The sequence below is a fragment of the Rosa chinensis genome, chromosome 7, assembly GCF_002994745.2.
Source record: "Rosa chinensis cultivar Old Blush chromosome 7, RchiOBHm-V2, whole genome shotgun sequence".
NCBI lineage: Eukaryota > Viridiplantae > Streptophyta > Magnoliopsida > Rosales > Rosaceae > Rosa > Rosa chinensis.
In genome coordinates this window covers 53506213-53517867 of record NC_037094.1, presented here as the reverse complement: position 1 = coordinate 53517867, position 11655 = coordinate 53506213, and the positions used below count along the sequence as shown (strand labels likewise).

The 11655-nt window shown below is 39.7% G+C and overlaps 2 protein-coding genes across 9 annotated transcripts; both read right to left on the bottom strand.

The window, feature by feature from the left end:
- Positions 1–2692: 2692 nt before the first annotated feature.
- On the bottom strand, positions 2693–10031 carry LOC112180936 (disease resistance RPP13-like protein 4). 8 transcript variants are annotated; one of them, XM_024319512.2, is made up of 10 exons: positions 9826–10030; positions 7858–9729; positions 7550–7725; positions 6613–6693; positions 6277–6472; positions 5760–5842; positions 4630–4866; positions 4195–4480; positions 3367–3539; positions 2693–3261 (listed from the first exon to the last, which is right to left on the bottom strand). In XM_024319512.2, the coding sequence occupies exon 2, from the start codon at positions 9685–9687 to the stop codon at positions 8425–8427; it is 1263 nt and encodes a 420-aa protein (XP_024175280.1). In that variant the 5' UTR covers positions 9688–9729; positions 9826–10030; the 3' UTR covers positions 2693–3261; positions 3367–3539; positions 4195–4480; positions 4630–4866; positions 5760–5842; positions 6277–6472; positions 6613–6693; positions 7550–7725; positions 7858–8424. The 8 variants fall into 8 exon arrangements, with proteins under 8 accessions (XP_024175280.1, XP_040367764.1, XP_040367766.1 ...); XM_040511831.1 differs by lacking the exon at positions 5760–5842 and having other exon boundaries at positions 2695–3261; positions 7858–7910; positions 8050–9729; XM_040511830.1 differs by lacking the exon at positions 5760–5842 and having other exon boundaries at positions 3367–3548.
- On the bottom strand, positions 4364–4848 carry LOC112178167 (immune-associated nucleotide-binding protein 9). The gene is made up of 2 exons (XM_024316357.1): positions 4630–4848; positions 4364–4480 (listed from the first exon to the last, which is right to left on the bottom strand). Exons 1-2 carry the CDS (start codon positions 4846–4848, stop codon positions 4364–4366), a joined length of 336 nt encoding a protein of 111 aa, XP_024172125.1.
- Positions 10032–11655: the final 1624 nt, after the last annotated feature.

Below are 11655 nucleotides of genomic sequence, written 5' to 3'. Positions count from 1 at the left end.
TTGAACAGCAGTGTGAAAGGTTTTGGTGGGGTAGCACATTAGATAAAAGGAAAATACACTGGAAGAGTTGGATTGCTCTTTGTAACCTGAAAGAAGAGGGTGGGTTAGGTTTTCGTAGTCTCTCCAATTTTAATTCTGCCATCCTAGCAAAACAAGCATGGAGGATACTGAATCATCCTGGTTCGCTTGTTGCTAGGATCTACAAAGCAAGATATTTTCCGGATACTTCTTTTTGGGAGGCCTTACCTTATGCCTCGCCTTTGTATTCTTGGAGGAGCATTTTCTCTACACGGGAAATTCTTAAAGAAAATTGTTATTGGCAGGTCAGTACCGGCGAGATCATTGGTATTTATTCTGATAATTGGGTGGTGGCATTACCTTCTTGAAGACCTATACCCGTGGGGTTGGCGTTGGGTGACCGTCGAATGGTGAATGAATTGATGTGTGAAACTGGTAGGTGGTGTTTGAACCTAAAATGAGCATTTTGGCCTGACAAGATGTGTCTTGGAGAAATTGAGGCAATGTCAATGGCTCAAGCCATATATTATCAACAAGTTCGAAATATATTATTTAGAGGCTAAATAAAGCCTACCTGCACAATTATGGAAGATTATGCGAGCTGCAAGAAAAGGAAATGATGGAAGCATGGAAATGAAAAGTCAATTTTAGCACATTTTCCTACTTTGGCTAGGAGAAACCGAGCTAAACAAGGAAGGAAGGGCGGCAGACTAACCAAACGAAATCCAAATGAGCTAAAACTTTCCAGATTCATTCTAGACATCCCAATGATCATTTCTTATGAATAGTACAAGAGCTAGTTTGGAGTGGAAAACCTTCAAACAATCAGTCCAGTTTTCTGAAAGACAAAACTGGAAAACCGGACCTGCAAGGAGTCCAGCAGCGTTTTCGGCCCAACCACATGGAAGTAAGCTCTGAAATTTTACCAGAATGATCTACACTCATGGTGGATCATTTGATATGAAGAAGTCAAAGGCTGATTCTCAATTATTGGTGGAGATATAATTGAAGGAATAAAGGAGCAGAAAGTGACTCAAAACCACTCCAAAACTCATCATTTTCAACTCCATTAGTGCTCCATTATCATTTGTTTAAGGCTAACCACTTTGGCATGGTAGCCTATACATAGAGCCTACAATGAAACAACACAACACACAATTCTCATAAACTAATCTGTACGATTACTCAAGTCTCTCCGGAGAACCCCTCTCTTTCTCTTACTGGTGATTACACTCCAGCCCTAGTCTTCTCAGGAGCCGACTGTCAATGCCACCAAACCCTCTGTCAACGTGCTTCGGTCCTAGTCTCCTCTGGAGCCGACTGTAGTACCGCGACCACAACGGTTACGGAACCAGCCAATCAAGGGTAACGCCCTCGCAAACCAGCTAAGCTAACGTCACGCATTGGCAAGTTCTCTCTACTTCCCGGTGATTTCGCTCTGCTCAACCTACAACGTTGAGTATCGACTTGGTGACACAAGACAAAGTCCTCCAACACGAGGCACAGAAGACCCCCACGATGAGGTTGGTGCTCTCCTTATCTACAGTCGTTCGAAAGAAGTCAAGTCAAGGGACACCCCCGACGACCGCACCTGAACGGTGCTGGCACGCCCATGCAAGAAAAGAGACTATTGACCAGCTCAAGAAAAACTGGAGCCAAACAGGTGGAACATACCCTTGTTAGAAGAGGTATTCACGGCCGAAGAAGCAGCTGGGATTGCGGCAATTCCTCTAAGTAGGAGAGTAGTGAATGACTGGCTTTGTTGGAAACTATCGAAAGATGGAAACTTCTTAGTGAAGACAGCCTATAGATTTGCTTTCTTGAAGTCCTCCAGTACGTTATCATCCACTGCAGCTCCCAATTGGCCTGAGTTTTTGGAAAAAAACTATGGAAAGTGGTCATTCCTAATAAAGCTAAGATTCATGTCTGGAAGGCATGTCAGGATATACTTCCGTCTTTAGGAAGTTTGGCTTCCAAGCGAGTGGTGGTGGATTCGCATGCATGCGTGTTATGTGAGGTTCATCATGAAACTACTCTTCATATATGCAGGGACTGTCCCTATACAAGGTTGGTGCTGCAAAAGAATGCTTTGATTTTTCAGGTTTGTTATAGCCCTAGTAATATGCATGGAGATGTTAATAGCTGGCTGAATCAGTGTGCTAAAGATTTGTCGTTAGCTCAATTTAGAGAGCTTTTATTCTCTATTTAGGGAGTTTGGAAGGAAAGAAATGATGGAGTTTGGAATCAAAGGAAGTGTGAGGCTCGAGATGTTAGCTTGGGGATTGTCTCTAGGTTGCAGGAATTTAGGTTTCATACCATGAAGTTTTCACAGCCTAAAATTGCACGTAGAGCTGTGTGGAGGGCGCCTCCAGTGGGGTTGATTAAGATCAATGTGGATTGTGCATTCCATTGGGCCACTAGGAAAGGTGGTTTGGGTTTTGTGCTTAGAATCGAGGCTGGGATGATGTTAGGCGGCGGGGCTGGGCCTTTGAGTGATTTGCTTTCACCGGAACATGCGGAAATCGTAGCATGCAAAGCTGCGCTAGAGTTCACAGGGGAGCACGGTTTTGGTCCAGTTATGCTGGAAACTGATGCATTGGAGGTTCAGCGTCAACTTTCATTGAGTGAATCCGCCAACTTGTCGTTACTGGGCAGAATATATGATGATGTAGTGGCTCTTTTGGAAGCTCAGAGTGTGGTGCAGGTGCTACATGTTGGTCGGCGGGGCAATGGGGTAGCGCATCTGTTGGCTACCCATGGCCACTCTCTTAGGCAGAATGCCTTTTACTTTTCAGTTCCAGATTTCTTACAAGCTGCGATTGCAGCTGAGCTTTGTAATGTGTAGACTCTTATTCTTTCAATAAATGGCTGACCTGGCTGACCTCCCTTGATTCAAAAAAAAAAAAAAGCCCAACAGCCAATGTGAAAAAATATACATAATTCACCATTCTTTACAAATACAAAGATCTGTGTTTAAAGAGGTTGGTCAATAGACGCAAGACTGGCACAGGATGCAGCGACGTGCAATTTGTAGTTTTAACCAAGCCAACTGTTAAAACAAGCTGATGGCAATTATTAAATGCAAACAAAATGCAGATGAAAATTTACCATCTCAGTAATTCGTTTAAGCTGCAGATCATGTGCAAGGTGCATCTGCTCATTCAAATGAGATATTTCTCGTTTTGAATACGCCTTCAAAGAAGCAACCTCTTCTTGTTGATCACGAAGTTTCATAGCCTCTTTCTGTCCAGATGCAACAATGTTTTGATCATTATATTCAATACCAACATAGTAATAATCTCAAGAAATTACCATAAATAAAAGAGAAAAGTAGAAAACAACAAATACCTTCCCTTCAGCAAATATCCCATCCGTGTATGGCTGCCCACCATTCTGTGCTATAACCGAGTTCACAAGCGAGAGAAGCTGCTGCACTTGTTCGAACCTCTTGCTTTCATCCTTGGTCATGTTATCAAAAAGCACATGGCGATTTCCACACAGACCAAGGATTTCCTAAATTACTGCAAGAACTGATTATAAGTCCAGAGCATGATAGTCTCGTATCAAAGAGAGTACAGGATCAAGCAATAAGAGTAGAAGAAAATTCTTACATAAAATACGTCAAAATAATCTTCCATTCATTCTACATTACTAATAGATTTCTGTCAACTTCTAATGATACTGCATTACTGCTCGTTTGAACAAAGTTTACCTTATATCACCACACATCATTAATAAAGACTAACTCTATTTCTGGGAAAAACAAATGACAATGACAACAATATTTCTTGTAAAGTGGTAATACACATTTGACATTTGATGTAAGCAATGAACAGGGAGGAGATCCTAAGAACTGTCTCAGTTTAGAGAGTACAAGCATTTTCACCGAGTTTGATATCATTTGGAAACAAATCTGGGGAGAAAAGAAAATAAAAAATGGAGAACCATCAGGAATACTTCAATAGAACTTCAATACTTCTAAACTCATGTCCCAACTTGACTATATTCTTTATCAAACTTGTGAGTCCAAATGCAATACAACGATGATATTACACACACAGTTATAAAGAATATCGTATCCCGCTCATTCAGAAATGGAAACAAAAGTAGTGAGATTATCATGAAATTTTAAACTAGGGAAAGGAAAACAAAATTGAAGAAAAATTTTTTACTAACCTTTAAAGACTCCGGGCAATCACAGCCCAAATAATCTTCCAAAGTCTCATCATTTTCTTCTCAGTCATCCCATCCCGTAAAGACAACAATCATATTGTCAAAGATTTTACTGCCAAATAGAGCTTGCAAGCTAAGGATTGCAGACTCCTCTTCTTGTGAAAAGCGAGGTCTAGTTGAGAAAACCACAAGTCCACAAGAACAGCATGGATCCCATCCTTAGCCAAACTAATGCATTTGACAATTTCTTTGCCAATAAAGTCTGATCTGGCAGAATATTCAAAAAGACCTGCAGAATACCACACAAATCAAAAGGAAAGAATAACCGTTGAAAAGCAGGTTCTTAAATGCAACTACTTTATATACTCGTAGGGCTACTCCTAGAGACATTTTTTATATACATAATTACAAAACGAATACACGTCAGTAAGACTTTACCAGGACATTAAATTCTTGTCCATCTCTCAAGATAGCAGTCTTCAATTCACAAGTGCTTGTGACACCATTAGAGCTACGCTTGGAATTGAAGGCTTTTTTGCCAAGAATGCTGTTGCCTGTTGCGCTTTTTCCATTACCAGTGCGTCCAACCAAGACCACAGTGCGAGCAGCATTAGAAAAGGGAAGCTCCCAGTCATCATCAATCGAACTTCCACCCATCATATAAAATCAGAATACCTGCAACCATATATATTTTGTATTCTGTCAATTCTTCATAATGAGAATAGTATTGCAAGAAGAAAGAGGATACCTAGCAAGCATATAGTCTATATTATCTTCTCTCACTGCTTTATAATGACAAAAGTACGGCAATATATATCTAGAAGACTCACGCACACAATTGCAACGAGTTAAAAATTATATGAGTACAAAAAAATCAGTTTTGACCTTTGCTGAAAACAACAATCAGTTTCCATATCAATTAGCTCTAATAGTTTATGGTCAAATTTTCTTTTTCTTCTTGCATAAGGAGTTATAATATGCTAAGTTACTAATGGAACCTTGTATCCGGTGGAACTATGAAACAAAAGAAAATTTTATGGGATCAAAATGATGGAAAAAGTAACGTAAGCAAAAGTAAGTTGTTGCTAAAAGAATTTGAGACACAGGAGACATGAATTACTGTACAAGGAATGAAACAACTCACTATGCCTACATAATCCTGCAGCTCCAATTACTGAACACCCCTTTTACCTTCAATTGATTTTCTATCTTTAAATTTTAGCCTAGTATACATGGTCTTATCACGCTTCGGACTGTACTGAACTTTAAAACAAGAATCTGTAGCTAAAATATATATGCAACACTATGTTTCCGGGGGGGGGGGGGGGGGGTTGTCTTTCAGATTGACTGATTTAGACACAGATTGCACAAAATGCTTTCAGAGTCCATTTACCAACAAAATGTTTCAGCCTAAAATGATAAAAAAACATGCCAAGAAAATTAGATTATTTGACAGGGAAAGTACATATATTCAAGCCCTAAAACTATTATATTGGAAGGGTGAGCCTCTAATGAGGACCTTACATTAAGGACCAAGTAATGGAACTTAAGATGCCAATCACATTTACCTAGTTTAGGTGAGAGCCCTCACTCAATCAGTCAAATGGATATATACCAAATTTCCTTTATGGTGTCCGCTTGATAGTCCGTCCTGCGGGGGGGGTTTCCTTGCATCTTGAATTTTATACGTAATAAATTGCATACTGAATATGTAATATACCTTAAATATTAGTGGATTACAAAAGGTGGGGTTCTAACCAGACTTGTGTATTTACATATTTCAAAAGTGAAAATTCTAAACAGAGGCCAGATTTGTGTATTTTCATTTTTCCAAAATTGATAATCTAACTAAAGCTGTGCTTTATATGCAGAATACAAATTAAATTGGTTAGATCTAACAAAAATATGCTACATTTTTCAGTTCAAAGTTCAAACCAACTATTCTTAAAGCAGCAGCTTCAAACACATGCTAACATAGAACTTAAAGCAGCAGTACCAATGGGTATATTTGCAATATTAGGGACATAGTTCTCAATAAAGGCAGGTGTAGCTCAACACAATGGATCTAGACTATTATGGTATTACCTTTGACGATGGTGAGGTGGAACAGTTCGGTAGAGAGGATGTCCACTCACTTTCAGACTGAATACAGCTAAAGAAACACCATTTCTCCAAGCTTCATGTCTATTGTTAGGATACAGAATGTACAAAAAGCTTGCAAATCCCATGTACCTATTATATTCCATTCAGCATCCACGTCCATTCCACAAAAACCCTCAGCCTAAGACAAGAAAACCCATGCCATGGAAATTAGTTATCAAATGTAGTAAAATAAGATAATTTGACAACTAGAAAGTGTTTTAATTCAAGCCTTTTAAGTATGAAATTGGATTATTTAAGATGCTGAGCGATAACATGTACCTAGTTTAGCTAAGGGCCACTTCAATCAGTTAAATGCATTCCAAATTTCCTTTATGGTGAAAGACCATGTGATACATAATCCTGCATAGAATGTGTTCATCAAAATCAGATTCATTTCTCCATCTGGAGGTAAATAGATCTTTTGACAGTTCAACAAATTGACAACCAGGGAATATAAGCATTGGATTGCAGTGAGAAGACATAATGACTAAATTATGGTATTCTTATTGCACAGTAATATGAATACCTAGCCTGAATGTAATATCCTTTCACCGAGTCTAAAGAGACAACAATGGTAGGAAATAGACATGATTTGGGGACTACGGTATAAACTGAAACTAAGAGCCATCAATCAAAACCAAGTATGCAGCAACATTAAAATTCTTAACAAATCTTCCCAGAACTGCTGTTATTCTTTTCAAGTCAAGATTACGAAAAAGGCATGGGGAGGGAGTGACCTAAAAACGAGATTACAAAACATAATTAGCTATGTATTTTCGTTTATTCTTTTTGAAAGACACCAGATCTAATGAGTACCTACATACTACCAGAGGATTACAATAAATATGATATCTTATGAATACCTACAAAATAAGGTACAAAATTTTGTAAACTGACAACCCGTGCAGCAAATAAAGATGATTTTCTTTCTTTCATAGTTAACAGGCATATAGATAGGCCGAGCTAGAGGAATGAGAAGGAATTGCTTTTGAGGTTTTACAAGGAAACAACTCCCTAGTCCAACAGAATCCTACAGCTCCTCCTAAAATACATTTGTCAAGTTTCATACACTAAACTATTAACATGAATTGTTAACTAAAATGTATATGCACAAATATATTTCCAATTTTAGGCATGTAGTTCAATCAAAGCACCACACTATGTTCGGGTATAGCTTAACACAATAGAGTCCTTTGGATCTGGACCATATATTTACCTTCAAGTAGCCTTCAACGATTGAGGTGGCAGGATTTGAATGGTTCATTTGCACAAACATCATATACCAGGCTCCCGGCCTGCTGCTTATTGTTAAGATACAGATTGCAGAAAATACTTCCCAACCCCAATTACTGGTCAAATCTCAGTCAGCATGCATTCCACAAAAGCTTCAGCCTAAGAGATAAAAACCCATGCCACAAAAATTAGACATCAACCTAGTAAAATTAGTTTCTTGGACAACTAGAAGCTGCATAAATGAAGCCTTTAAAGTTTACATAGGATTACTTAATATGCTGATAAAATTACCTGGTTTAGGTGAGAGGCACTTCAATCAATCAATCAAATGTATACCAATATTCCTGTATCGTATATGAGGCCTTCAATGAGGATGTGTACATTCTGAGTGGTTTCATTCAGCCATTCCCAGAACATTTCCTTCCCCCATTCCCTAATAAAGGGGAACTTGGGTTTTGTTTACGAACTACAGATTAATTTTACCTGCAAAGTACCGTGAGTGCATCGAATATTGGCAAGAGATAGTAACCCGTGAATCATCCCGAACTTCTTATTCATGGCTGCTAGTTTCGGTTCACCTTCGCAACTTGCACATTTTTGGAACATCCCACTTCTTCCCCAATATTCTGTTCCCTCTCTACCTTATGCCATTTCTTCAATATCTCAATAGTCATGGGTGTGAAGACGAACAAATTGGTGAGATTGAAAGCAAAAGGCCGAGTTGGTACTTGTCTGCTACACTGGAAGAGTTCCATGGATGCAAATACCCAAATGAAGCTACTGATATTGCACAGCAAATCCCCACCATGGTGAAATATGCTGGTAACATCTTGCTTTGCAGATTACTGAACTGATGCTTCAAGAAGATTCTTGAACATGATGGATCAGGTCAGCAATTCTTGAACCCTGGTCGTCTTCAACTAATTCTTCAAAAGTTCCTACTTCCTCCCCGTGATGTCCATCTCTCTCTTCAGATCCATCGCCTCCAAATCCCACTGCAAAAGCATTTGCTATCGTCTTCGCAGCCAACGGTAGACCATGGCACTGATCCTTGAGTTCCTCCATCTTTCTCGTAGCTTCATCACGTGAGAAGTTTGAACTTTTTCTAATGGAATAAGCCTGCTCCTCAAATATACGCCCGCAAATCTCTCTGTCCAGAGGCTTAACATGAACCAGATGCAATCTATGTTGTTTCCCCAGCTTTTGAGCCACTTCCTCCAATCTAGTAGTGACAATGACAACACCACCATTATGCTTGGGCAATCCGCTGCATAAGCGTTCCATAATGTTAATGTGCCGATGACACACATCATCCAACACAATCAAATAGCATTTATCCGATAACAGCAGGCGGCTTAGCCTTTCCAGGAGCTTATCAAGGCCAACAATCCTCGCCTCTATGATTTGGCCATTACTATCAAAGATACGTGTCTCAAAGCTGAACTTACTATATTGATCTTCTTCCTCACTCAACGAAAAGGGTAACCAAAGCATATGATTAAACTTCTGCTTCACTTCCTCGCTCTCCAAAACCTTCTGAACCAGGGTGGTCTTACCCACTCCAGCAATTCCAACTACCCCAATTGCCCTCAGTTCACCAGCACTGCTAGAACTGGAACCCCCTGCTTGTAGCAACTCCTCATTAATCTCCTTTAATTGCTCATCAAATCCGAAAACTTTGGCTGAAGGTACTTTAGGTCCGGATCCGGTGAACTCGGTCTTTGTCCGAGGATTGCCAATTGGTTGTTGCGGCAAGTTCTCAAGCTCCTGCTTTAATTTGGTCAACCGACTCTTTACCTTTGCGACGAAAGTAAATCTTCGAAAGTTGAAGCGTGAGATCACATTATCAAGCTCCATACACTCATGTGTGAAGACTCGGCAGTCAGCCAATGCATCGTTGAGTTTGTAGAGCAGATTGATAGTTTCAGAGTGGGTATAAGGTTCCGGCATTATGTCTCTCTCATTCACAACATCTTTGATTGCTTCGAAATCAGACACGAGAGCTTTTATTGATGATTTGAAGACAGAGATAGTAATAGAACCTGAATTAGATTCAGAGTCTAGCTCTGCCAGAGACTTCAAGAACTTGCTCCACAGCAATTCAGCAACATCTAATGCCATCGCACTCGCCTTTTGCAATTTGATGCCGAAACCAAGTCAAACCTGTGAAATTTCGGGATAAAGATGGTTTATATTTTCAATGATTTGATGATCTGAGTCTCGATATATAAGCATCTGCACGGAGGTTCCATAACTTACTTGTAACGACGTAACGACAGTCGGTGGGTGGCAATCCGGTGGGTGTATGGTTTTTTTTTTTCGTTTTTGTTTGGCAAAAGAGTGTATGGGATTGTTGCTGCTGTCTGAGTTGGGAAATTGGGATCTGGCCTGGTGTAATGTATCAAATATCTCACTCTTTGATCTCAACTGAGTAATAGAGATATGATCAATCCCGTTCCCCTGGTCACCTAGTGACCAAGGATCATCTGGTCAGTAACCGTTAGATCCCACCCCTCTCAATCTAAAGGCTGAGAAACAATTGCTCCACTTGAATTAAAATATATTATTAAACACTTATTTTATCATTTTCAATCACTTTATCAACTTCATTAATTATTCTTGTGCAGCAGTTTTGGGGAACATTCTTTTCCACTAGTGCATGAGTATTGCCGTGGGTATAGAGAAGAAACTGGAATTTATGCTTTGTGGTAGGGCTGGGCGTCCGGACCCGAAAGACCGAGGGCCCTACCTGAATCGAGGAAAAAAGTCCGATTTGGTTTTAGAATAAAATTTTTTGGTTCGGTCTAAAGCCCGACTCGAATTCATGTAATAGGTTCGGTCTCGGTTTCTATATTTTCAGGGCCCGAAAGCCCGAACCGACCCGAATACTGTAGCAGTTGCCACATGTCAGTCCATGATTGGGTGTTATAATAATAAGTTAAATATTAAAAAAAAAAACTAAAGGTATAGCCGTAAAGGGCCTTCACTCCTTTAGTCCAACCCTAGAGATTAGAGAGTAGAGAGTACTCGTCTACTCGACCTCAGCCTCCCTCTCTCAGCCGATACAATCGATGCCATCAATACTCGATAGTTCGATACCATCTCAGATTCTCAATCTCAATTCTCAAATTCTCAGCCCCAAATCTCCATTCAGTCTCAGCCGGTTAGCCCCAAATCTCAGCCTCAACCTCTCTCTCCACTCTCTAGTTTCCAGTCTCTAGTCTCGATCCCCAGTCTCAAGCTCTCTCCAGTCTCGATCTCCAGTCGTCGCCGTCGATCTCTCTATCTCGATCTCTAGTCTCAACCTCTCTCTCCAGTCTCAACCACTCTCTCCAGTCTCGATCTCGATCTCCAGTCTCAACCTCTCTCTCTAGTCTCGATCTCCAGTCTCAACCTCTCTCTCCAGTCTCGATCTCCAGTCGTCGCCGTCGATTCTCCAAATTTTTGCCGTGTTTGTCTCAACTTGAAGAGAACAAGTAACTCACTAACTCTTATCCAGATTATATTTGATTTATGCATTTACTTTTTCCCATTTATCTCAACCTGTAATTGTATTGTTTTGGATTTTCTTGGCTTTTGCAACCTGTTTCTATAAATTCAGTTTCATAAGGAAGAGAGTAGGTTCTCTCAATTGATGTGCTATAAGGATAATGACATATGAGTTTATATATATATATATATATATATATATATATATATATATATCAGAGTTGACATTGAATTCTATCGGGTCACTAACAACTTTCCTTCATGTGTAACCTTGAGGAGGTTCTAGACTGATGATAGACTCCAGTAGCAGGAATTGTCGATGATAGACTTCATGTGTAACAACTTTCCTTCTTATTTGTACCTTCAGCCACCTCTATGCTCCACCAATAGCAGTAATTGTCAATTGTTTCTGGAATTCTTCAGTCATTGTAATTTCATAAATTGCTACCAGTTCTCGATCTTACTTCATGATAATTCTTTCCCCATGTGTGTTTATTCTTTTTAGTATTAACTCTGCTCAATATTCTAGGTGAACGTATTAATACTAACTCTTTCCTTTTGTTATTTTCTTTCATTGGAGTGCAGATGCAGGACTTTGGA

Excerpts from the sequence above, each read along its gene's own strand:
- LOC112178167 (XM_024316357.1), bottom strand. The coding sequence starts at position 4,848 with ATGGGTGGAAGTTCGATTGATGATGACTGGGAGCTTCCCTTTTCTAAT. Across the intron at positions 4,481-4,629 it reads GACAAGAATTTAATGTCCTG|GTCTTTTTGAATATTCTGCC; the intron begins GTAAAGTCTTAC and ends GGTATTCTGCAG.
- LOC112180936 (XM_024319514.2), bottom strand. The coding sequence starts at position 9,687 with ATGGCATTAGATGTTGCTGAATTGCTGTGGAGCAAGTTCTTGAAGTCT.